Source organism: Sphaeramia orbicularis, chromosome 15, assembly GCF_902148855.1.
Source record: "Sphaeramia orbicularis chromosome 15, fSphaOr1.1, whole genome shotgun sequence".
NCBI lineage: Eukaryota > Metazoa > Chordata > Actinopteri > Kurtiformes > Apogonidae > Sphaeramia > Sphaeramia orbicularis.
Window position 1 is genome coordinate 20,961,311 of NC_043971.1, and position 27,041 is coordinate 20,988,351.

Genomic DNA, 27,041 nt, shown 5'->3' on the forward strand with positions numbered 1-27,041 from the left:
GTGAAGTTACTGATGGAACATGGGGAATCATTTTATGAAAATATTTCTGAAAAGGAAACCAGGTACTGAGGGTGAATGATGGTCAAATAGTACAGGTTCCAACGGTGGAATTCTTTCATAAATCATGAGTACAAGGGCAAGAGTCAAGGGCAACAGTGATCTGATGGCCTCTGTTACTGAGGTTTAGCTGCACATAACTCAAAATCATGACATGCTGGAGAAATTCTGATGTTAGACTTTGAATTAGTGTCAAACATGCCTGATTTAGTCTACATCAGAGGTTTTTCCTCCAGTCGCAGATTTATTATTATTATATTATTAATACTTTTAACATTGTTCAGCATAATTAACACTTTCATGCATAGTGGTCACCACAGTGGACAGCTGTTTAATGGTGTTCTCTTGTATATTCATGGATTTTGTTTTAGTTCCATATCAGCCGACACAGTGGACACTTATACATCATCCCATACACTGTAATTCAAACCATTACTGTAACTTTGCTGTTCTAGATAAACCTGATCTGCAGTAACATGTTTGAGTTTTTAAAAAAATTGCTAATTGTTATTAGACTGTAATTAACTGTTTTGCTTTGTTTTTTTTTTTTTTTAAACAAGAAGTGTTTTTGTTGTTGTTGTTGTTGTTGTTGTTTGTTTGTTTTTTTGCTTATTATCCCCATGCAGGTATGTTAAAATGTGAGAAAACATCAGATTAACAGCACTAAAAATGTTTTTATTTCATAGTTTTCACACAGTATATCAGTAAATACATGTTTCTGTACTTCTAAAATTAAACGCATGGTGTCCAGCTGAGTAGACATTTTTGTGATTCCATGAAAAATAGGTTCATAAAAAAAATCAATCACATTGTTTTTTTGTTTTTTTTCCATGCCTAAAGAGGAATAAATGCACTCAGGAAAAAATCTTGATTAGGGTTCTCATAATTCATGCTTGAAAGGGTTAAAGTGTGGATCAAGACTTTCATTTGAGAACAGAATATTTTAATATAATGACAGAGTATATTTTATGTAATAGAAATGCCATGACATTGACAATTTTATTTAAGAAATACTACTACTACTGCTGCTACTACAACTACTACTACTACTAGTAATAATAATAATAGTGCTGTCAAACAAATTTTTTTTATCAGATTACTCACAGGGTTGCTGTGGATTAATTTTAATTAATATCATTCATTTTTAATTTCTGTTAATCAAGTTTCATTTTGCATGAGCGAACAGACTCAAGAAAGAAGGGAATATATATACACTTGACGTGTTAATTGGGTTAATTGCGTTAAAATTTTGAATCAGATTAATCATGATGGTGGATGACAGTCCTAAATAACAATAGTAACACTCCTGGTCATCTTACATTAAATAAACAAGTTATAAAACACACAATAGGCAACAGACAGTTAAAAATGAAGATTTAACACAATGTATCTCTTTTAGATGTAAAATATGTGGATTTACCTAAATCAGGTGCGCTGATTCCAAATCTGAAAAAAAAAAAAAAAATAACACTCCAGGTTAATGTACATAAAAAAAATAGTTATAAAACATACAATAAGCATCAAATGGTTCAAAGTGAATACATTAAAAAATCTGTGATAAAGTGTCTGGAGTTTGTTAGTGTTAACGTGGCTTGGCTGTTTTTAAGGGGTCTTTTAGGTACAGTTTTGAGTTCTGTAATGGAATCCAGTATAAAATATTGTGACTCCTTGGAGGTGAAAGTAAGACTGCATCCCTGACTGAGTCCCATCAACTCATTGATCTTTATTCGTATGTGTGTCCAGGCTGCTAAAGCATGAAGGATCACATAATTCAACAATGACAACAGTAAAGAATAAAACCAACAACATCAGGATTTTCATGGCCCACTCACCTGTTCATGTCTGTCTCTTCAAAGACCGGTTCACTCCGTTACGTTCTCCTACAGCTGCAAGGAAATTAAAATAAAAAAAAAAAAAAAAAACAATATAATGAGGAATATGTTGATCTTTGCAGTATCTGTAACATCTAAAACATGCAACATCATAATGCACAATATAGTAACTGAAGACATACAGTACATTTTAACACTGTGTAAAAAAGTAAACCAATTCATGGCGTTAGAAAATTTATAAAGACGTGTTTTATTGATATCACTTTTGTGAAGTTTAGTTTGACCGAACTTTATTTTAGTGTCTTTTATTAAAAGTTATTATTATTTATCACAGTTTAGCTGGATGGTGTGTATCTAATTAGAATAACTGAGGGATTTTAATCATGAGTGTATTTATTAGGGGTTAAAAAGGGCAGGTTTACTTTTTTTAAGTGGATGTTAGCATTGGATTATTATACTGTTATTATTATATGTTAGTGTTACCTGCTTAGTGTTTAGTCTTCCTTTCAGTCCCGTGATCTACACTCTTAATGAGCGCCAGGCTTCGGGTGTACTAATCACAGAAGAAAATTCAGATTGCTAAATGGACTTCAGCTTTGAGGTTTAAATCACGGAAAATTACAGTGCATTACAGTTACAGCATTACAGTGTTCTGAGACTGAATAACAGAAATACAAAAAGAAATGAGCAGAAACATTGAAGAGTGGCAGATAAAAGATACCGCACCTTGTTATTTCACTCAGAAACAATATCTACATAACTCATTATGCTCTGTAAAAGACGGTGTCAACCGCTGAGCATGTTTAAGGCATTATTATGATAATATGAGGACTTCTTACCTCTTTTAACTCCATAACATTCTCAGAGTCAATCAGAGTCTGTTTAATGATATAAAACTTCAGAGAAAGGATTTAGAAAAGAAATTTATTAGTTTCTAAATAAGAAAGTTATCAGTGATTCAAGAACAATTAAGCAGTAAGAGAATTTATTTACCAAACGATTTAATTTAACAAAACGATTAATTAGGGACATGTTGTTGAGTTTATAAATAATTTAGCTGCTAAAAGTTTTTAAAGACAGAAGACGGTTAACTATGACACAAAAAAACAAAAACAAAACAAAAACAATTTATAGCTTCAAAGCCACCTATTTAGAAAATCTTACACAGGGTATTGCGGTTTATGTTGTTTTTATTAAATGCTTTATGTACAAATACAGATTACACACAGAACAAAGCACGCATTATAAATTACACACTGTACATTGCTGATTGTTTCCAAACCAAACAAATCTTTTACACAACACGATCTCACATCTTAGCATACAGTATTTAAAATCACATAATGTAGGTTTTTATTTTAGTCCGTTGTGTTACTATGATGCCGTCAGAGTTTCATTTCACACTTCAGGGCTAATTTAGATTTCTAAACATGATGTTTTTGACTAGTAGAGGGGTGGGTTTCGTCAGATCTCAGTTTCCACAAAAGATATGGTTTCCATCAGTTGCCTTTAATGGGGGTTTATCAGGTTGCACGTGTTTATTTTAAGATGTCACTCTGTTAATGCGTGCTATGTTTCTGCAGACCGGTAGGAGCTTAGAGCAGTAATCTAACCACAGAACTGCTCATTATTACCCCGCCCCCCCGAAGGGGAGGCAAGGGGGATTGTTTTTGGTTCGGTTTGTTTTTTAACACTTTAGCAGTAAAACTATTGGTTCAACTTATACCAAATTGGGTTTATAGATTGTCAGTGATCCAGAATAGATTTGGTTACATTGTGGGAACAGTGCGTCAAAGCGCAAATTTTTTATGAATTTTTTAAATCTTTTTTTTTTTCTCCATTCACTTATAATGGGTGAAATGTCTGTAGCAGCAAAATTCTAGGTTGAATTCATACCAAATTGGGTTTATAGATTGCCAGCGACCCAGAATATATGTGGTTACATTTTGGGTAAAGTTGGTCAAAGTTGAAATTTTTAAAAAAAAAATTTAAATCTTTTTTTCTTCTCCCATTTACTTATAATGGGCAAAATTTCACATGTCTGCAGCAGCAAAACTATTGGTTGAATTCATACCAAATTGGGTGTATAGATTGCCAGTGATCCAGAATAGATGTGATTACATTTTGGGAACAGTAGGTCAAAGTTTAAATTTTGTATGAATTTACATATAATAGATGAAATTTCATGTCTGTAGCGGCAACATTATTGGTTGAATTCATACCAAGCTGAGTTTAGAGATTTCCAGTGACCCAGAATAGATGTGGTTACATTTTTAGAACAAAAGGCCAAAGTTAAAATTTTTTGTGAATTGAAAAAAATTTTTTTTTTACCCATTTACTTATAATGTGCAAAATTTCACATGTCTGTGGCAGCAAAATCATTGGTAGAACTCAAACTGAAATGAGGTTATAGATTGCCAGTGACCCAGAATACATGTGGTTACATTTTGGGAATAGTAGGTCAAAGTTCAAATTTTTATGAATTTTTAAAATCTTTTTTCTTCTCCCATTTACTTATAATGGGCGAAATTTCAAATGTCTATAAAAACATAAATTTTGTTACAATTTACTTTAAACTGGGCACATATATAGAGGCAATTGATATGCTGACATCAGCACATGCATAGACACGATGACATCAGCTGGATCGATGCCAAAATAAGGTAAAATATGTGCGAGGGGCGGGGCTTGTTGTGCCTGACACCACTTATTTATTTTTTAAGTCTTTGTTGAAGCATGTCTGAATCTCAGAAGATGATGTTTTTTGCAATGAGGTATTAGTTTGGAAAACATCCTCTAGAAACAGACTGAATCGATAATTATCAAGAAAACTGGGGGAAAATGATGACGGTTCACAAAAGGGATCATTGAAGCGTACTATCCATTTACACTCATCTTGATGTCTGTAATGCCATTATGGGTATAAGCCACAATGAGCAGCCTTTTTCCACAATATAAAAAAATGATGAAAAGTGTACGTACGCTGTTAATACACCAGCAGTAAAGAAAACAAAAACTTCCAAAGAACTCTTAGAAGTGGTTTCTTCTGTGTAGTGAGCTCCTTTGAGGCTTATTTGTGGAAGAGCAGGGGCAAGAAAAACAAAATATGTGGTGCAGCTGATACTAGGATTAGACTACAGACAGAGGACTGGAACAGAAATTAGTGCTGGCCATGACATTTGATTATTTGAAGTAATGTCGTCATAGTCACAGTAAAAGCAATGCAGCAAATGCAAATCGTGGATAAATCATGTACCCACCAAATAAAAGAGAACAGAGCAGAACAAAACAATCTATAATATTAACAGCGGCATCTTTTCAATAGCACGTATTCATTCTGTGGTGTGTTATTAGTCGAGGTATGAATATTCACTGACATCCTAATCCGATTCGATTCTACTCTTTGAGGCGAGATATTTCTATACTTTTAGTACGTATGACTCAATAATACGCAAATATATTCAACCTAGTCTCTTCTTTGCATTATAAACATCTTCTTAAAACCTTGAATCCCCACAGTAAAGGCAACCACTGGAATCTGATTTGTCAAAGTCTAAGAAAACATCCATAGTTTAACGTAAAAAAAAAAAAAAAAAAATCTGTTTTTAAGGGACAGTGGTGGCATAGAGGGCATAATGTTGCCATTCATGAATGAATGTGTTGAGTGTCCTTTCCTCACTGTATTGTCAAACAAAAAAAGACACTAACTGTATAAATGAAAAATCAGAATACTGTGGCAATATTAATTTTTTTTTAGATTTGTGTGCTTTATAGATGTATTTTAAATAGCGTTCTCAAGGAGAGGGACAGAAAAGTAAAGGTTACAACATTTTTTTTTATCAGGAATTAAAAAAAGAAATTAGAAATAGATTCAAAATGGAGGTCACAGATCTGGAGCACCTTCAGTATCTACCATAAGGATGTTTTCTGAAGCCCCCTCTTGTCAGCCGTAAAACTGGGGCTTTGAGACTGGGACGGGTGGTCGGCCACTCTTCTTCTGCGAAAAAAAAAAAAAAAAAGTTAGAAAAGAAACACGCCGAAGGAAACTGCATTCACTTAACCGTGAAAGTTCATGTCACGAAGTCAAACTGCAAACGCAGGTGTTGTATACTGTTCCCTCACAATCCATTTAACCAAAGACAAGAAAATTCAACAGTGCAAAAGCTTTCCCAGGTTCTATCGGGGTTTTCCTCCACACAAAATGAATTTCATAAGCTCTTTGCCCTCTGTTGGACCAATACTGAGATCTGACTGTCAGCATTTCTTTCCTTAGAGCCAAATTACATAAAGATAGCCACCTCTGCTGCATGGCACATTGCACTGCTTCCAAATAAGAAGTGTTTATGGAGCAGAAAATCAAATCATTGCCCCCTTGGTTTGGTTAGGCCTGACCTCAACACCCCAGTGCACAATTCATGGTGCTGAAAATGAATGAGCTTGCAAACCCACAGTGGCAACCAGTACATCGCAGCCTTTCTGCACTTTTTGGTGTTTCTAATATTTTTTGCTTTTACTTAACAGGTGGGAAATATCTGAGTATCCCCTCGTTTCCATCAAACGCAGAGCAGATAAAACAGCTGGCACCGTGGACGAACGTTTTGTTTTTAGAATCTCGCAGCGCTGGATTTTCAGCCAACAGCGCAGTAAAGCCTATGGTCACATATCCAAAAGAGCCAAACATTTTTACAATGGGTATCGGTTAGCCCCTGATCTTCTATTGGCCCAATTACTGCATTAGTCAAATGCAGCTTTTAGCCAGGAAGGTAGAAAAGGGTGGTGCATGCAGACACAGCTCCCTGGGTGAGGATGATTAGAAGCGGGTTGGAACCGCAAGGCTTTTGCTTTTGTTTCAATGCTGCGAAAGAGCTTTTAAATATCAGTACACCATCAGCCTGCATTGTTCAGCGAAGGCTTTTCTTTGCCATGAATGAATTTAAATAAAGTCCAAGGATGCTTGTTAAAACATTAGTTTTACAAGAACATGTCCAAGAATGTGTCCATGAACTCAGCTAATTGCCTTTAATAATAGACACTAATTACGGTTGTTTTTCTGATTGAAAATGCACCGCATAAATATGTATGTACTGATGCCAATTGATGTTGCACAGCTTTCCTTAAAAATGAGCTTCATTAATCCATAAATAGGGAGAAAAGAAGACAGAGAGAACAGAGAAAAAGGATGTGTTTGATGAAATGATGCGACTCAAAGTACAAAACAAGCTATACGTACCATAGTTATTATAAGATTCATCACTGGTTCCGTGTCCGTACTCGTAATAATCTGAAATGCTAAATCAGAGAGAAAAACTCTGTCAAAACAAAGACTAATGAGCAGCATTTGTAATTTTCTAAAACAGCTGGATATTGTAGTATTAGCAAACATCATACAAACACAAGTGAGTACTTGTTTTGGACTGTTTTGCAGTGTTGATTTATGCACATGTTTGATCTAGTCAGTATTTCCATCAAGAAATATGGAGTATGTGAGAATAAATCATTTTAACAGTGTCACTCATTGATATATTTGTAATCTCTGGACACTCATATATATACATATATATATATATATATATATATATATATATATATATATATATGTATATATATATATATATATATATATATATATATATATATATATATATATATATAGAGAGAGAGAGGAATAAAAAATTGTTCTTAAATAGGTATATGGAAGATGAGGAGTAAAAATAGTATCGTCCCAAATACCATTCGTGATTTCTTTGAATTAAGAAATTAAGTAATTATAATATCAGAGATCTTCATATTTGTGAATGGACTAAAGTGAGGACAAATGTGAAGTCTAGATGGACTGGGCTTATGAGTGTGAAATTATGGAAAATTCACCTGATGATGAATTTAAGATGGAATTTAAAATGCCTGAAGTTTAAAGTCATTTAGGAAAATTGAATTGAGATGGTAGATATGTTTTCATAGTTGTTGATTTTTTTATGGTGTGAATGCTCGATGCTGTACACATTTAATTTAATGTAAGCAGTGTATCAGGTGAAAAGGATAGCCAAAAAAACCCCAAAACTTTTACCTCTAGCCTATTCCTTTTTTGGTTTTTATGTTTGTTATGATTATTGTATTAAGAGCAATGATTAATGTGCAAACCAAAAATAAATTCACTCATTAATTCATTATTCATTCATATATGACTTAGATCTCAGATGTCAAACACACGGCCCACGGCCAAAACCGGCCCACCAAAGGGTCCAATCTGGTCTGTGGGATGAATTTGTAAATAAAAAAAATGTAACAATCATTTTAGTTCAGGTTCCACATACAGACCAATTCAATCACAAGTGGCTTGTATTGGTAAAATACGATCGTAATAACTTATAAATAATGACAACTCCAAATTTTTCTCTTCATTTTAGTGTAAAAAACTAAAATTACATGAAAATATTTACATTTACAAACTAGCCTTTTACAAAAAAATGTGAATGACCTGAAATGTCTTAAGAGAAGGAAGTGTAATTTGACCAATATTCTGCCTGTTACTAAATGTTTTGTGTATTTGTAGATCCAATGTAACCTGTAAGTTGTAATGCACATGTGTAAATGAGAAGCTGAGGCATAATATTGTAAAAATTGCACTTATTTTTATCAATAGATTTTAGTTTGTTCGTGGTTGTTTATGTTATTCACATTTTTTAAATGATAGTTTGTAGATTTTCATAATGTAATTTTACTTTTTTTACTCTAAAATACAGGTGTCAAACATGCGGCCCAGGGGCCAAAACCGGCCCGCCAAAGGTTCCAATTTGGCCCGCGAGATGAATTTACAAAGTGCAAAATACAAAAATTACCCTGAAGATATTAACAGTCAAGGGCATCAAACTCAAAAATAACAGCATAATAACCTAGAAATAATGACTCCAAATTTTCTTCTTGGTTTGATGTGAGAAAAATAATATGACATTATGCCTATAAATAATGGCAACTTTTTCTCTTTGATTTATTGCAAAGAACATTAAATTCTGATATCCTTTAACAATAATATGTCAATAACTTGAACAAATATGAACAACCTGGAATGTCTAAAGAAAAAATAAGTGCAATTTTAACAATATTCTGCCTATTTTGTGCCTTGGCAGATCTGATCTGTAATGCATATGTAGAAATCATAAGTTGAGGCATAATATTGATAAAATTGTACTTATTTTTCTTCAGAAATTTCAGTTTTTTCCAGTTATTCACATCTTTTTTGTTTTGGATAGAAACAGTTTCATCATTTAATGTTATTTTTACACAAAAAAATTTGGAGTTGTCATTATTTATAGGTTATTATGCTATTATTTTACTGGTCCGGCCCACTGGAGATCAAATTGGGCTGAATGTGGCCCCTGAAAGAAAATGAGTTTGACACCCCTGCTCCAAAACATAGAAGTTAGGCATAAAAAGTTTGGAATTGAAATTATTTCCATATTATTATGTTATTATTTTACTAGTCAATTCAGATCATATCGGGTTGAACGTAACCCCTGAACTAAGACTTAGATAAATAAGCTTTATCAGGCATGTTTGTTGGCTTTGGTCTTTTCAAGAGAATACATTAATGATAGTGCATCTTTAAATATAAAGTGTCCATAAGACACACAAAAACAATAAAACAAGACACTCATCGCAGCCTTTTTTGTTAAAGCTTTGATTAAACATCACCTCTTGGACTGATTACTGTAGTTATCCTCGTAGGCTTCGTAACTGTCGTCGTCATATTCACCTCCGTATCCGTCGTCGTAGCCCTGTGAGGACAGAGGTCATGAGTGTTACTGAGAGAGTCCACTTTTATCTTCAAATTTTCCACTGTCTGCATGATCAGGGATGCATATGCAAACAATCAATACACTGTCCCAGAGGTAAAGACCATTACTTTGGGTTCATAACAGGGGGAGGAAGCAAGAAAAAAATCATGTCCAGTAGAGATTATTGATTAAGGTTTGCAGGGGAACATGTTTCATAGTGGAGCCTAATGGACACCTTCTGAGTCTTAAACTGCAATATAGATCTCAGCTATTGATGAGTCACTTTGCAGGACACAAGCGCACAGAAGCACAAAGTAACTACAGTAATGTTCAATAATAACAGAAATGACTGGAAAACAACAGGAAGCCCACAGTATCGACTTTCTATACAGTGGAATAGATGTTTTCAGAACATCACTTTTTGCAGTTTGGAATTATTGAGTTGTTTGAAGACTATAGATTGTCTATTAATTAAAATAGGAACCGCCTAATAACCTAATCTGAAAAACGTCCTTTATAAAGTCAGGAAAAAAGTAGTAGAACTTCAACCACATTTTTGATCATGTCCTTGAAGAAAGGTGGCACATGTTTTGAAAGCTGAAACAGTGACAATTTAACCAAAATCAAGCCAAACTCTATCGTGAGGAGGTTTTTTTTTTTATTTTATTCCTTTTGTCAAAATAGTTCTCTGAATATCAAATATTGTTTTGCACTGCTGCTGTCGTCTTTCAACAAAGAGAAACAATGCTTCTTTCCCTCATATTTATGCCATCTGAAGTGAAAAAATAAACTATGAAATCAGAAATGTATTGTACACTGATAATATGCAACATAATGTAACTATACACAATGTTGGAAAAATGAACAATTTTCTTGTCATAATAAAAAAAAAAAAAACATGCACAGAAAAATAGCTTCTTTTACAAGTACAAACTTTTTGCACCGGCTTATTAGACCAGATAGTGGCTGTATATCTTCTACACATGAGGCTGTTTTGGATCAATAAGCCTTATAATTTTATTACAAGATCCAGTTACAGGAGGGAAGGTTATGAAGCCTCTAATTAGAGGTGGAGCAATAGGGAATTTTCAAAGGGACATTTAATATTGATAGTTTAGAGCATGCAAAAGCTGAGAACCCATTAATCAGACAATGCTATCAGTAAAAAAAAAAAGTTAAAGTAATCAAAAATGGTCAGAAATTAATTTTAGATAATGGTGTAACTGAACATCAAAGTCAACGTCATGAATAAATCTGAAAATGAATATCCATCTATCCATAAAAAGACATGATTCAACATTCAGATTTTACTTTTTTTTTTTTTAACTTCTATCTTTGCTCCAAATCATTGATTCCATTAGAGAGGCCTGTACTGTATATTAGCCATCAACTATTCTTGGAGCCAAGACCTGCCAATACCCATACATCTTACATCATGCTCATCAGTCAGCTGAATCTCTGCTTCAAATATTAAACATTTTTATTCAGGTTGGAAAAATTATGTGTACAGTGTATGTTAGTCTACCTCAGTGGTTTCCAACCTTTTTTGGCTCATTACCCCATTTTAACATCACAAATTTCTGGCGACCCCAGACATTCAAAACGGAGACTTTTTTTTTTGTTTTGCTAAAATTAATTTGTTTTTCATCATGTAATAGTTTGCTATACTATGTTGCAAATAAAGGTTAATTTTAGATGACATTTAGTCTATATAATGTATATTATTATGGACGGAGGCAGAAAAGCCAGGTGTAGATTACTGGACAAAGTGAGAATTTGATTTTCCTTGGTCACGATATGTACAGTCAGTCCAGCTTGGATTTACAAGGCTGACAATTAATACTGAACAAACAATAACTCAAACTATGAATTATGAAAGAGCTGCAGCATCTGAAACTGACCACAATGAACATTTGAAAGATAAACAGTACTGCAGTGCTTCAGTTTCAGCTTCACAGTTTGTCATGTCTTTTATGTATTGTGATTGTCTCTGTCAACTCATTTTTTTTTAACCCTTTCATGCACAGTGGTCACTACAGTGGACAGTTATTCTACAGCTGTTCTCTTGTATATTCATGGATTTTGTTATTTTAGTTTCATATCAGCAAACACAATACACTGCAAATGATAACATTACTGTAACTTGGCTGTTCTTGATAAACCAAATCTAACATGTTTGAGTGTAAATCAATTCCTTGTTATCGTTATTAGACTGTAATTAACAACAAAATTTGTTTTTTTTTTTTGGCATATTATCTCCATGAAGTGACTTGTATTGGAGTTCACTGCAAACAAAAAGTTAAGGATATTTCTTTTTTTTTTTTTGTCATTTTTGCCATTTGTAAATAAAACTGTTTGGTCATTAATAAATGTGTTTTAATTCAATTCACACACAAAAAACTAAAAAGTGTTGTGCAAAAATTCCAACTGAAAAAAAAATAGCCCCCAAAATTTTAAATATCCATAACTTTTTATTTGTAATGTACGTTAAAATTTGAGAAAACATCAAATTAGCAGCATTAAATGTTTTTATTTCATAGTTTTCACACAATACATCAGTAAATACACATTTCGTTGCTTTAAAAATTAAACGCACATTTTTGCAACTCCATGAAAAATAGCTTCATAAAAAAAAAAAAAAAAAATCTCATTGTTTTTTAAATGCCTAAAGAGGAATAAAGAAAAAAATCTTGATTAACGTTCTCATAATTCATGCATGAACGGGTTAATCAATTACTAGAAATTTCAGGCGACCCCATCTTAATTCCAGATGACCCCACGTGGGGTCCCGACCCCATGGTTGAAAAACACTGGTCTACCTGCTCTCCACTACAACACACAGATACAAACGCAACTGAGCGCTACACATGTTGAAGCACCTCTAAATGACGGTCACATGACACACTGACGGCTGGTACCTGATCATGTGACCAACTGGTGCGTCTCACTATCTGACTGAGTGGCCAATAGCTTTTATAGAGTCAAACAGCAGAAATCTGTGATCATTTTGAAGTCTCAGGATGTCTTGTATTTTTCATACATGCAGGATGGTGGGAAAAATTCATTTAACCCTTCAGCACTGTTATTCACAGATATGAAGTGAATCTATTTACACCAAAGCGGGATTTATGTGACCACTAGAGGGAGTACTGAGTCACTAAGCTGGTCCTTCATAGTGATGAAAACTAACCCCATGGGGCGTTTAACCACGGAAAGTGACAAGGTAGGATGAGAACTGCGAAGAAACAACATTTAGTGGCAAAGTGATAATAGCTAGAAGTACTGTTGTTGTTTTCACCATTGGACACAGCGCTAAATGAAAAGAACAGAGTTTGATGCTGAAATTATACAGTTTCTTCTACATGGGTGAGTTCACTCATATGCTATTTAGAGTGATGAGTTAACCTATTAAGGTGTTTATGGACACTGAAGTGCATGAACAGAACCCATGCAGATGGAGGGAGAACATTTAAACTCCACACAGAATGAATGTCCTGGATTGAACCCAGTGCCAGCCCTTCTTTCTATAAAAACTCCGATTTTTTAATGAAAAACGCGATTTTCGATTCGATGTTCAATCCCCTATTTAAAAGAACATAAGTACAGACTGCAAATATATTGAAAAAACATTAACTTTGTTGTTTTCAGTTTAAGTGCATTGAGACAGATCATAAAAAAAGCAAAGGCATTCATTGGTTTCAACAGTGACACCATGCACCCTCACATATTTTACAACAAGGATGTGTCTGTTCTGTATCTGATGCTGTGATTCCAAACCAGTTCCAAACGACTGAAGTTGTAGAATTGTTCTTGGGAATAAGATGCTCTCTGCTGCTGGCTATCTTTGCCATGTTGTGTGTTATGTTTGTGTGATTCACGTGGGGGGTTCAAGCTCATAGAACTACAGGAACCTAGAAGGACGTGCTGGCGAATTCAAAATACCTATGTTTTTTGCGTGATAAGAAAATCGATTTTCTAAAAATAAAACTCGATATGATCTACAAATTCGATTTTTTTGATTAAATTGATTTTTTCTCCCAGCCCTACTAAAGTATCACCCAATTTTACATTTATACATTAATTATTGCATCCTCCAAAGACGAAAAATGTGATTTTAATTACAGTAAATTGTTTGATAAAGATTTCATAAAAAAACAAAAGAAAACAAAAACTTACAGCACTAATTTTTAGATAAATGTAGTTACAGATCTATGCATGTACCTCACATCCTATGCATATTTGCTTTGTTTTACTACACTGTAAATACAAATCCTGTTTTTACGGAAAAAAAACTGGCAGCTGTGGTTTCCAGAACAATACTGTAAAAAAACTCATCCAATTGTACACATATTTACGGAGTAACATGTAGATTTAACATTTTAAACATGTAGATTTAACACTGGATTTAAATAGTAAATGGACTGCACTTATTTAGCTCATTTTCTCCACCTTCATGGTGTCCAAAGCACTTTCCAAATCCACCAGGTCCAACTGGGAACAATTTAAGGTTCAGTGTCTTCCATGGACACTTTAACATATGGACAGTCAGAGCCAGGATTTGAACCACCAACCCTTTGGTTATTGGACGAGCCGCTCTACCAACTCTACCAACCCATTAATTTACAAGTTTAAAATGTTACATTGTTAAATGTTTACATTTTTTTTGCTTTTTATACACATATATATACAGGGTGTCCCATAAGTCTCCATACATAGGAAAAATAAACGTTTCTTGACATAAACCATTTTTATTTATATAATATGCTCTATATGACTGCCATTTTGTCAGGAACACATTTCAATGCGTGTCCTCCACTGCTGAAGAACTATAAAGAAGAAATATAAAGAAATACATGTTAGAACCATGGAATGTATTATGTCTCCTATGTATGGAGACTTATGGGACACCCTGTATATATATATATATATATATATATATATATATATATATATATATATATATATATATATATTAAGCAAATATGCCGTTATTTCAACATTATGGTCTGGCAATTTAAACGGCACCACATTGTTTTTCAATTTACAGTTTTATTTTCTAAAAACAATAGAAATACATAATTTCTACATACAAATCTGGTTTTGTTCACGTACTCTTCCTGTAAAAACTACAGCTATATTTGATTTAATCGTTAACACAAAAATCTTTTCAAATAAACAACTTTGCATTGTATTGTCACTTACAGTTTTTTTATGTTGCAATTTTACAACTTTTGGTGTTAATTCTACAGTCATTTTTTACAGTGTACAGATGGACTGATGCACCTAGAAAATGGTTTATTCATGGGAACAGGGATAATCATTTGCAGCAGATCTAAAGTTCATGTAAACAGCTTAACCAGAATAGGATCTTAACAGGCATAAGGCCAAACTGTGCTCATAAAAGCCAACTTAGCTATTGTCTGCCGTTGTAATTGTTGGAGATTTAGTGGAGGGTTAATGTTTTTTTCATCACAATCTAATCTCTTCTAATCCTTTCTAGGCTTACAATTTCAAATCAACTTCTTCCATGATACACACAAGTGTTCAGTTCCTCGCAGCCATCAAATACATTTTAAATCAACAGAATAAAACGAAAGATTCACTGAAGATGATTTATACCAGACACCGTCTCAACAGCACATTATTCTTCCACGTCTGTCTGTAACAATAGAGTAATATCATCCTGCATTAGGTGTGGCTGCCTTTGCGTAATGCTTTGTGACACAAACGCAGCAACATCAGTGTGAAGGACATCAAGTGCAGCAACCCAGAAGAAATTACATTTAAAGCACTTTTTCCATAGAGTCTCCTGTCGGGTAATGCTGATTCAAACAGCTCGGGTTCCTGTGTGGCTTTATTTGTGTGAACATGAATTTGACTAAATTAAAGTTAGGGATTATGTCAGGGATTAAGTTGTTCAGGGGTTCCAGAGCCTTTTCTTTTCAGAGATCTGTCTTTCCACACAACGGCAGAGTCAGAGACCTGTGTATCTCCGTAATTGACCATTTTGTGGGTAATCCCATCTGACAAACCTCTCCTCACTTGCCCCAAACTGTAAAGCAACCACTCAGTTAAAACTGTTACATGAATAAAAATGTCTGCGTAGTGACAGGAATGAAAGAATCTTACTGAAGAAACACCACAAACTGAGATAGGAGAATATTTGTTAATTATAGAAATGCATCATGAGGCCCTTTTACACAGCACTTCTGTTACGGGAATATTTCACCTTTATTCCGGAACGACGTCTGTTTAAATGAAATGGTGGGATTATTTGGTTCCACCTTAATCGCGGCTTTGTAACGCCTCTGGAGGTAGTAACAGAGCCGTGATAAAGGTGGAATCACGATATGATTCTGGAATGCTATGTAAAAGGAACACCTCTCATTCCACAACCAAGGTGTAGTTTTTTGGAGTTTTTTTTATCAGGGTCTTTTTTATTTTAAATTTTCAAATGCAAAACAAGAAACATACAACTTGGGCATGAAACAATTGTATCCAGTTCCTACCCACCTGCCCTCCTACCAAGGTTATTATCGTTAATGAAAACTAACGAAATGACGAAAACTAGAATTGAAAAAACATTTTCATTAACTGAAATAAATGAAAACTATAATTAAAAGAAAAAAACGATAATTAACTGAAACTGTATTGTGTGCTTACAAAACTAAGTAAAACTAATAAAAATTATGGATAAAATTCCCTTCGTTTTCGTCTTTTTCAATGTCGGATTGATACGAACATGATTTATTTCGCTCTAGCAATTTTAGCTAGTGGCACCGTACAGTACTTCATGGTACGTCACTTCTCATCACTTGCCATTTAGAGTCGTCTTCTGGTCCCCACTCTACCTGGAAACATGTAGACTAAAGTTGGGAGAAAGCAGCAGAGTCCTGTACGGGATTTATTTGAATACGACGGAGAAGAAGATAAACGATACGACGAAACTAAAACTAATACTAAAACTAAACTAAAACTAAGCATTTAGAAAAAAAATAAAAATAATAAAAACTAGCAAACCTGGTCTAAAAACGAATTAAAAGTAACTGAATTAGAGAAGAAAAAGTCAAAACTAAACTATAATGAAAAATCCAAAACTATTATAACCTTGCCTCCTACCCATCCCACCCACCCCAAGTACTGGAACTTTGTTAAATTTATATACAGCCAGACGTAATATACTTATGTACAAAAATAGATAAATCCCCTTCAAACAAAGTGCATGTACAGACACACATATATATACAGTATATAATGTACACATATACACACTTGCATATCTGTAAGTTCACATATACTTAAATAAATAAGAGGAAAGAAGATTAAAAATAAACTAATTTAAAAAATAACTAAATAAAGCAAAAAGGTACACAGACTTTGGAGTTACACAGATATATTGGTAGCTACCATACCATCTACAAAGCTGATAAATGGCTGCCAAGTGCTGTAGAATTTTTCAGTGGAACCCCTAAAAGTATATCTAATTTTTTCTAGATGAATATGATGCATAACTGCTCTGATCCACTGTAACCAAGGCGTCATTTTGATGACGTATTGCATGTGCGATACCCACGCTGGGGGGATTTAAAAATGAGCATGGGTTGTGTACAGTAAACAAACATATCAACAAGACCAGAAAGATGTGGAACTGGGGGGACACTGAGATCCATGAGCTGCTGTCACTTTAGGCAGAGGACTCTATCCATGCTAACAAGGGGTGTAACAGTACAGAAAAAGTTTGGTTCAGTACGCTTTCGGTACAGGGGTCTTTGGTTTGATTTTTTTTTTTTTTTTCTAAGTGTTTTTATTACACATTGAGTCATCCAGAAAAGCATGATACAGTCATCATCTTTTTTTTTTTTTAAATACCCAAACCCATGAACATTCCCACCCTGTTGCACCATAAAAATGATTATAATTAACTAACAATAATAATAAAAAGATGATAATTAACAATAATAATACAGTTCGATACATTTTTGATATGTTTTTATTACTGTGAAGGAGATCAGTGAAGGGGGGGGCTCCGTAACTACCTGTGGGACATAGGACATTTCTATAAAATACTGTTCAGTCATTTGTGCATTAACAGGCACCCCACATGTTATGTATTTTTGTATTTTTGAATGTTCAATGTTCATTTATGACCAACACTGTAATTTACTGAGTGTTTTTGAATGTCTCACTGTATTCCCTGAGTTGCTGTGAAGTTGACGTCACAGTAACACCACAACAGAGGCACAGGGAAGGAAAAGAGGAGCAGGTTCACTTGATTTTGCCAGCTTGAGTTAAAAAAAATAAAACCTTTTTTGCTACAAAGGAACCCGTGGACTCTTTTGTGCCACAAAGCTGCAACAAACCAGAAACTGAAAGTGAATGCTTCGAACATCCGACCCGGCTTCTGGGCCTCTGTTATACTCTCTAATGTCATGTTTGGGGTTTTTTTTGCAGCGGTGCTGAGAATTCACCACTGCTGAATGTACTGTATATAGAGGAAACCCTGCACATGGGTTCTGCTTGTGGCCACCCTAGCAACACCACTATACTCGGGGTATTTCCCACATGCAAGTTAACCCTATAACGCCAAATGTATCATATTTGATACATGAGTTTTGAATCCCTCTACATCAGGGGTGTCCAATCCTTGTCCTTGAGGGCCAGTATCCTGCATATTTCAGATGTATCCCTCTTCCAACACACCTGATTCAAATGACAAACCTAGCATCGAGCCTTGCAGAAGTGTGATAACGACCGTCAGGTATACTGGAAAAGGGAAATATCTAAAACATGCAGGATACTGGCCCTCAAGGCCCAAGATTGGACAGCCCTGCTCTGCATGATCAGTGTGATATTTTTTTTTCTTGAAAAACCTGATGTATACAATTTGATACATGCAATACATGGATAATCCACCAGGGGGGAGGAATTCATTCACCAGAGGCCTTTCCAGTGACACTACAAGATTGTCATTAATGAGGAAGGAGTTAGAACTTTGACAATTTTGAAAAGGAATTACCAATTTTTTAGACATGTTTGTGTTATGTTTTAATAATATTTGAGCATTGAAACCCGATGTATCAAATATGATACAAAATTGAAACTCATACATGGAAATAAAGGCTCCAGTTTCAAAGAACTGGAATTTTCTGTCAGTGATTTAATAGTTTAGGCTTTACAGGGTTAAATGTCACACTATACGCTGCACTGCGTCACTGCCCCTTTGATTCCAGAACGCAGGTCCGCTGTGTAAAAGTCCAGCCTGTCTCACCTCTGTTACTCCTTTGGCTTGGCTGTAGAAATCAGTCATTGGTGGGAAAAAGGTGGTATCACCATCTCACCTTTTTTCCGTAATCTCTGTGTAAAAGTAACTATAGAAAACAGTAATCACATTCTGGAAATACCTGAACAAAGTGACCCATAGTCTTACATTATAAAGCTCTGCAGTGTCAGGGACTATGCAGAGACACTAGTACTCCTCCTCTATAACTAACACATACTAACAATAAAGACTCTGGAATAGAAGATAGAGCATGAACTGAATGACACTGAACCACTGAAAGTAAACTATTTGACCTAGTGAAAAAGCCACATTAAACTGCAGAGGAGAATGCAGCGTTATCTGGCCCTAAACAGACAGTAGAGTGTGGCAGATTATCTGAGCACAGTGACTGATCCAAAACTGAGAAACACCAAGTACAGACTCAGCGAGCGTCGCTTGGCCATAGAGTGGGACTGACACACAAAGTCCTGTCTTGACTGAACGCCCTGAATATAATCGAATTCAGAATGAATTCAACACAATAAACACGATCACCCCCAAATTGAACTACCCTCCAGATCCTGACAAACTGCCTCCATGAGCCTGGAGAGGACACAGAGCTGCAGTGTTCATACACCTGCCACCAGGTGAGATGGATGTGCGACCGCTACATCTGATATATGAAACACACAAACACACACATCTCTATCCAGTCTAGTTTGTATTCTGTTGTTGTTATTTTCCGATTTATATGAAATTCATGACTAGTGTTTATGATAATGTGTTTCTGAATGTATGTACTTTTGTTTCTATCTGCTCATTTCTACAGTGATCTGTAAACAGGCTTTGCCAGAACAAATGTTTATATTTGTCCTGCCAACTCAGCGACCACCGGATCTGAATTAATTTAAACAAATAATAGTTATGCATACAATTAGCATTTGCTTACAGAAGGGATTACACATTATCTCATGTATGTACAATTATGTTCTTTAAGTTTAAACAGTACAGTGGTTGTAATGTGTGGTGACAAAATGTTTTAAATAATGTTTACAATAATAATAGTTTAAATAATTTTTGAAATTCATTAAGGAAGCAAAAGTAATGTTTTATGTATAAATGTGACATGGGGGTGGGATTTACAGGGTGGGGAAGCAAAATTTACAATATTTTGAGGCAGGGATTGAAAGACAGTGTGTGACCAATTAGTTTATTGAAAGTCATGAGAATTTATTTGCCACAAGAAAATTTCCATAATAGAAAATGTTTTTATTCTATGTGTCCTCCTTCTTTCTCAATAACTGCCTTCACACGCTTCCTGAAACTTGCGCAAGTGTTCCTCAAATATTCGGGTGACAACTTCTCCCATTCTTCTTTAATAGTATCTTCCAGACTTTCTCGTAATAGTTTTGCTCATAGTCATTCTCTTCTTTCCATTATAAACAGTCTTTATGGACACTCCAACTATTTTTGAAATCTCCTTTGGTGTGACGAGTGCATTCAGCAAATCACACACTCTTTGATGTTTGCTTTCCTGATTACTCATATGGGCAAAAGTTTCTGAAAAGGTATGGATAATAGTGTTAGGTATGATTATGACATCAATATATGTTTGGTTTCAAAACAATTGACGTAGTGCCTGCTGAGAAAAAACAACTAAATGTTCATTGTAAATTTTGCTTCCCCACCCTGTAATAAGTGTTTTCTTCCCACCCCTTTTTGAGCAATACATAATACATTTATTTTGTTATTACCAGTGTACATGCTAATTGCTATATTGTCTTGATCACCTTTATTTATTAATGTATTTGCTCTGATATTAGTTCCTTGTACACATAAAAATGTTTTGTTTTTTTTTCTGCTCAAAACAAATAAATGAATGAATGAATTAAATTATTACAAACTAATGTTCCGTGAGTGTCGTGACTGAGGATACTGGGTTTGACTTGGAATATGTTAAAGTTAGACAGATACAAAATGAAACATTATCATCAAATACAATGGAACAAAATAATGCTACTAAGTTATTTTGATGTCCCTGGTATCATTTTGTTTTTTGTTTTTTTAACAATATAATGAGTTAGAATGCAAAAAGTGTATTTTTTTTAAAAAAGAAAAAAGTAGTATCTGAAGCTTTTTCTTGAAGTTGGTGGAAACCAAAACTGAGCAATAAGTATTCTGTTAGTTTGTGAGGTGGTCATGAGCAAAACAGAAAATAATAATAAATATTTATTCATTATCATCCTTTGCTGGATTTCTATCTGGCCAAATCACCTTCATATGAGGCTAATATATCAGTGTTGAACAGGATTTGTTCCTGAACTTCAACTTTAATAATTGGAACTAAATTGCTTAGATTTAATCTAGTATTGAAAACAATGATGTATTGTTTGGGATTATTTGATATCAAATATTAGTATTCATGAGGAAATTTTATGATTGTCACTTCACACAGCGTAAACAAATAGCTTTTGCAGATTTTAATTAATGATATGTTGATATTAAACAATGTCAAGTGTGTTTATATATTGTTGTAAAGCAGAAATAAGCACACAAAAATAAAACGAAGCTTAAAATACTAAACATTTATCCGGTAAGGTGTATTTTCATTTTATTGTTGTTAATTTGAAAAAAAAAAAAAAAGGTATAATTTAGGAATTGGTATTAACACCTAGCATCAGAATCAGTGCCAGTGTCAAAAATCTTTGAAAAATGTCCACCCCTGCTATTGTATTAACACCATATTCTGTCCTAAATGTTCAAAAACAGTCATTGCTGGTTTAAGCTGCTGTTCTAGCTTTATTTAACATTGAGAAATATTTTTTAATCCAATAAAATCCAATCCACTTTATTCATATAACACATTAAAACTGCAAGAACGTTTCTAAAGTGCTGCACATAGAATCGTAAAAACAATAAAACACATAAAAGAAAATACACTAAAAACTATAAATAAGTACACGAAACTACAATAATGCTATAAATAAAACAATAAAATCAAATAGTTAAAAAGTAAAGTGAAGTTCTTGGTATTTTGCTGAAGGCTTTCAATAAACAAACATTTATAACAAACAACAATTTGGGTTTGACATTGTTATTTCTGACAAAATGTTGACATGCGAGTCTTCATCCAAATTCTCCAAACAACAACAACAAAGCACAAAGCAATAGACTAATGAGACGTTTACTGACAGTGACATTAGTTTGACCTGAAACACGGGCTGAATGAGATCTGACAAGTTACTATCTGTAAATAGTCTTCCTGCTAATTAGAATGTGGCTTGATTTTTCTAGTTTGAAGCTCATCTGTAAAAACAATTAATACTGCTCCTTTTTAATGAGGCAGAGGGAATAAATCAAATGTTAACACAAGGGTAGAGAGCCCTCGCTCAGAGTAATTAGGACAGCGAGAACCTAAAGGCCCTTAGCACTGTGCTTCATTATCAATTGACAACCTGTATGTCCCCTGACAGTGACTGATCTTCATAGGGAGCTGCCTGTGAATGCCTCTCCACACCGCAGAATGGAGAGGAAAATGAGATTTGCAGCCTTTTGTTTCACTGAATAGGTATTGCTCTTCAATGTTTCCCACCTTTGCAAATTCAATCAGAGTCCACCTTTTGTTGTTTTGTTGTACAGTTAAAATATGAGCTTGCCTTTGAATATTTTTACTCCAATTATAGGAAACATGGCTGAAATGTGATTAATTTCAATGACATCCAAAAAAAAAAAAAAAAAATTCCATCACGCATCATTTATTGTCATTTTTGGTGAAAAGAGGCTTAAGAGTAAATGAAATGCACCAAATTAACCCTTTCACGCATGAGTTATGAGAACCTTAATCAAGATTTTCCTGAATGTTTTAATTCCTCTTTAGGCATGAAAAAATATAATGCCACTGAAAATTTTTTTTTATGAATCTATTTTTCATGGAGTTGCAAAAATGTCTACTCAGCCGGACACCATGCATTTAATTTCATGTATTTATTGACATACTGTGTGAAAACTATGGAATAATTTTTTTAATGCCACTAATCTGATGCTTTGTCACATTTTAACATACTCTAATACTAGTTATTACACACTTTATGAAGATAATATGCAAAAAAAAAAAAAATTTGTTAAAAAAAACCAAACAAACCTGTTAATTACAGTCTAATAATAATAATAAGCTGATTTACACTCAAACATATTACTGCAGATCAGGTTTATCAAGAACAGCAAAATTACAGTAATGGTATGAATGTCAGTGTATGGGATGATGCACTGTGTTGGCTGAGGTAGAACTAAAACAATAAAATCCATGAATATACAAGAGAATAGCTTTGAATAACTGTCCACTGTAGTGACCACTGGGCATGAAAGGGTTAAACACTTTTCCTGTCTATTGTAGTGGTTCATGTGTTTGCAGGGTTTAGTATTAGATGTAAATCACAACATCCGTCTGTTTCTCCCTCACATGCAGAGTCAGTCCTCGTACAGCTGAGGCTGATATGTATTCTACCTGAGTTTTTCTTCTATTAAATAATCCAGTGGAAATAGCAGAAGCGTGTGTCATACATCTGTTTTAATAAACAGGAGAGTTCTGCATGGAGAATTTCCGTAATTAATCTAACAAATGTGAACTCAGCAGTGTATCTGAACCTATTGTTATGAAGCAATTACAGCAGATGTGAATGCTGTCTTTAAATGTGGCCCGAGAAACTTCTTCCCTTCAAGAAATATACCAAATCTCACACATCTTTTATGTTCATGAAATAGATGATATGGGGAGAATTTTCCCCCATTTCAAAAGGATGTCCTTTTGCTTTTTCCACAGTGGATAGATTAGACTTTTTTTTTCCTTCAAAGCCTCCCAAAGCTCTGTGTTTAATCACATTATGGCATTTCCTGCACAGCTTGGGTATGGTTGCAGGGCTCAGGTTTAAAAACCAAGCTCTGCCTTTCAATTTTTACCAGCAATTTGTACAATTCATGCTTTGCTGTCAGGGACAGAATCCTATATCGCTCTCAGATTCCACTCTTCTATCATCAGCCCTGACACTAAAAGATAAGATATGATCCAGATGGGATTTGATCTTTAACATTAAACTGAGGCCACAGTCCCAGTCTATACAAAATGTCATCCATCACTCTTTAATCTCCCTCTGCTCTCCCTTTGCACTTTTCACATGGAAGAACTTAAACTGATTACTGTGAAATCACACTCACTGCTGCTTTTTCTTGGAGATCTGTACAATTCATTCATTAATGCTTGTTTAAAAGACACAAAACTAGAACTTCTGCAGCAACTTCATCTATTAAAATACAATAATAAACACAACGCAAAGCACAAATCACAGGAACGTTGATATTAATGAAGCAAAAGAAGTATGGCAGAAATACTGACTCTGCTGTTTTCCACTAAACTCAAACTAATGTTTGTACAGCTTACACAGCAGAAACTATTCAGGAGATTTTAATACATATACAATAACCACTGATTTTGGTTTATTTTATAGTAGGAAACAAGAGAATGTAATTTTCATAAAGCCTCGTGCATAATGTGAAATGTGGTATCACAGCATATACTGTAAGAGACCAGTACTGGGGAGCATTTCTGTGGTACTATTGCGATGTAATTAATAATACAGAAGACAGTGGCTGATTGCTGAAAAAGCAGATAAGTTATCGCTGGAAAAACAGGCCTCTTTTGACTCGATAACAGATCTGCATTTTAGGCACTTTTGCGCGATGGTACAGAGTGCAGATGGGTGTGTGATTGCCTGGTTGATGTAATAAAGATAATTACCAAAGAGAATAAAAAGCTATAGCCTATCATTAACTGTTTACATTTTCAATTATGCTATTTGTTTTGTAAATGCCCTGAAACCCACTGCTATACAGCTTTAACATCACCTAAAGGCAACCAACACATGCCCAAGTTTAGGTTTGTGTTCACAGACAATAGGTGATTAAAACTACAGAATTAAAAGGCTGAAAACTTCACCTTCACCACACACTCGACTTAGTTTTCTGCCTCATCACTTACACCTTTATGTGTACTTACGCTTATGTGGTTTTAATTAAATGTAGTTTTATCTAATGCTGTGATTGTAATCCTTAGAATCAGGACCAAAATGGGTCACAGAGCTGCTTTTATTAGGTAACCAATTGACAGAAGAAGTATGTAGTAATTATAAAATATCTGAGTTCACTTTCTTAGTTAAAAAAGAATGAAAGTGTTCTCTGCAAAGGTTATATATGTTAACCTCCACCAAAGCCATGTGAAATGCACAGGTATATGTTGCAGAAGGTGTAAAAGACAAAAATTATGTAAAAGGGTCAAGTTACGCACCTATTGACTTTGAATCAAAAAATTAGAATTGAGATAATGATTTCAAACTTTTTGTCATTGAATAGTGTAACATCTTAAGTTTCTAAATCCACTAAAATGTTTGCCAATAAAGGATTTTCAAGAAAATTACTGAACTTTTTATATGAATTAAAGTCAGTCCCTCAGAAAGTTCTCTAAGAATGAATAATTACATTAATTATCATTGCTATAATTTGAAATCTCAATCGTATATTTCTATTTTCAATATAGTTTTATGACCTTTACACACCCTTTTATCATTATAAAAATAATTTTGTCTGAAAAATTGGTGTAAATTGCTCTTTTAAGCATTTTAATATCTGATGGTGCCGGTTCTGTAGGGAATTTCAATTTTCTCAAAAAACATATTTTTTTAAATAACTAATCAAATGAGCTAAACCAATGGCTTTCTGAAAGAAAGCATTTAACCCTCTGCTTAAGCATGGCTTCATTAGAATTTAAGATTATTTTGTCACTAATCTAAAAAAAGATTTTTTTTCCCCTACATAACCAAAAATAGGTCTCGACATGAAATAGCTAACTTGTGAAGGATTTTTTTCCTTCACTTTCTTTCCTTTTAAGGAAAAAAATAACATAAAATAATTATATAATAGTCATGTAATATGTTAAAATATTACATGACTTAATATGACAAAAATGTCCTAAGATGTAACATGACTAAAACAATGTAAAAGATACAAGGAAAGACATAAAGTGAGCTTTCAGAGACTGTTTTGACTGTGGAAAAATGAGTAAAAATGTAAATCTGTGGTTATTTATGACATCTTTTTGTAAGTTTAGCCCCAGAGGAAACACCAAATTCTTCTATTGGCTCTTAAGCTGAAGATGCTCAAGAATCACTGATGTAGTAATTTATTATTATTATTATTATTATTATTATTACATTTTATTTATTTGATGGGTTTATATGTAGTTTGGGGTTTACGCATTATACCCTGCGTAGTTTAGTCTCTGTTTATTGCTTATTACTGGCAGAATGGTTATGTAATGGTGATCCAACCAATACAAAGGTGCTATTATTCATTGTTATCTATTTAGATGTGATTGATAACCAATGACGGAATTATATTTGGTTATGAATCTGATACTGAAAGTAAGGAAGGGGCAGGACTAGATAAGCCATTGCTTCTTTCTGTCCCTTCTCAAACTGTATTTATGAGTTGATTCATATGTACATTTATGTTAAATTTATTGTATTTCGTTAGTTTTTTATGTGATTAATAACCACTGATGGGTGCAAATGTAATTAACTTCTTGCTTTTATTGTTTTTTGAGTTCTTTTTTTCCTACTTCAAAGTTTGAGACAAATAAACTAAAAATAAAAAGAATACACTTGTAGTATTATTTACAGTTATAATAATCTACCAGACACACCTCAACCTATTTGTCTGAATAAAATGTTGCTATTGTACATTTCTACAAACTGTGGACACATATAGTGCCATTGTTTCTACACCATATAATGTGTTTTATTAAAGCAGTGTGATGTCGCCTGGAATTCAAATGGGGTCACCTGAAATTTCTAGTAATTGATCAAAATAAAATTACTAATAAAAAATATATGGTGAGTTGAGAGAGACAATAACAATCCATAAAAGACATGACAAAGTCTGAAGCTGAAACTGAAGCACTGTGGTACTGTTTATCTTTCAAATGTTCATTGTGGTCGGTTTCAGATGCTGCAGCTCTTTCATAATTCATAGTTTGAGTTCTTGTTTGTTCAGTATTAATTGTCAGCCTTGTAA

At 34.0% G+C, this 27,041-nt stretch overlaps 1 protein-coding gene across 3 annotated transcripts in view; it reads right to left on the bottom strand.

Moving 5' to 3' along the window:
- The window catches only part of khdrbs2 (KH domain containing, RNA binding, signal transduction associated 2), a 153,885-nt gene that overhangs the window by 11,641 nt on the left and 115,203 nt on the right, over positions 1–27,041 (bottom strand). For 2 of the 3 annotated variants that reach the window (XR_003937590.1, XR_003937589.1), the window contains exons 7-10: positions 9,579–9,661; positions 7,120–7,178; positions 5,803–5,886; positions 1,890–1,943 (exon numbers count right to left, since the gene is read on the bottom strand). Coding sequence is in view for 1 of the 3 variants with exons in the window: in XM_030156875.1 (XP_030012735.1) it covers positions 5,792–5,886; positions 7,120–7,178; positions 9,579–9,661 (237 nt within the window). In the remaining 2 variants the exon portion in view is untranslated. Of the gene's footprint in view, positions 1–1,889; positions 1,944–4,622; positions 5,887–7,119; positions 7,179–9,578; positions 9,662–27,041 lie in introns of those variants that run through there. The other variant, XM_030156875.1, reaches the window with a different exon arrangement.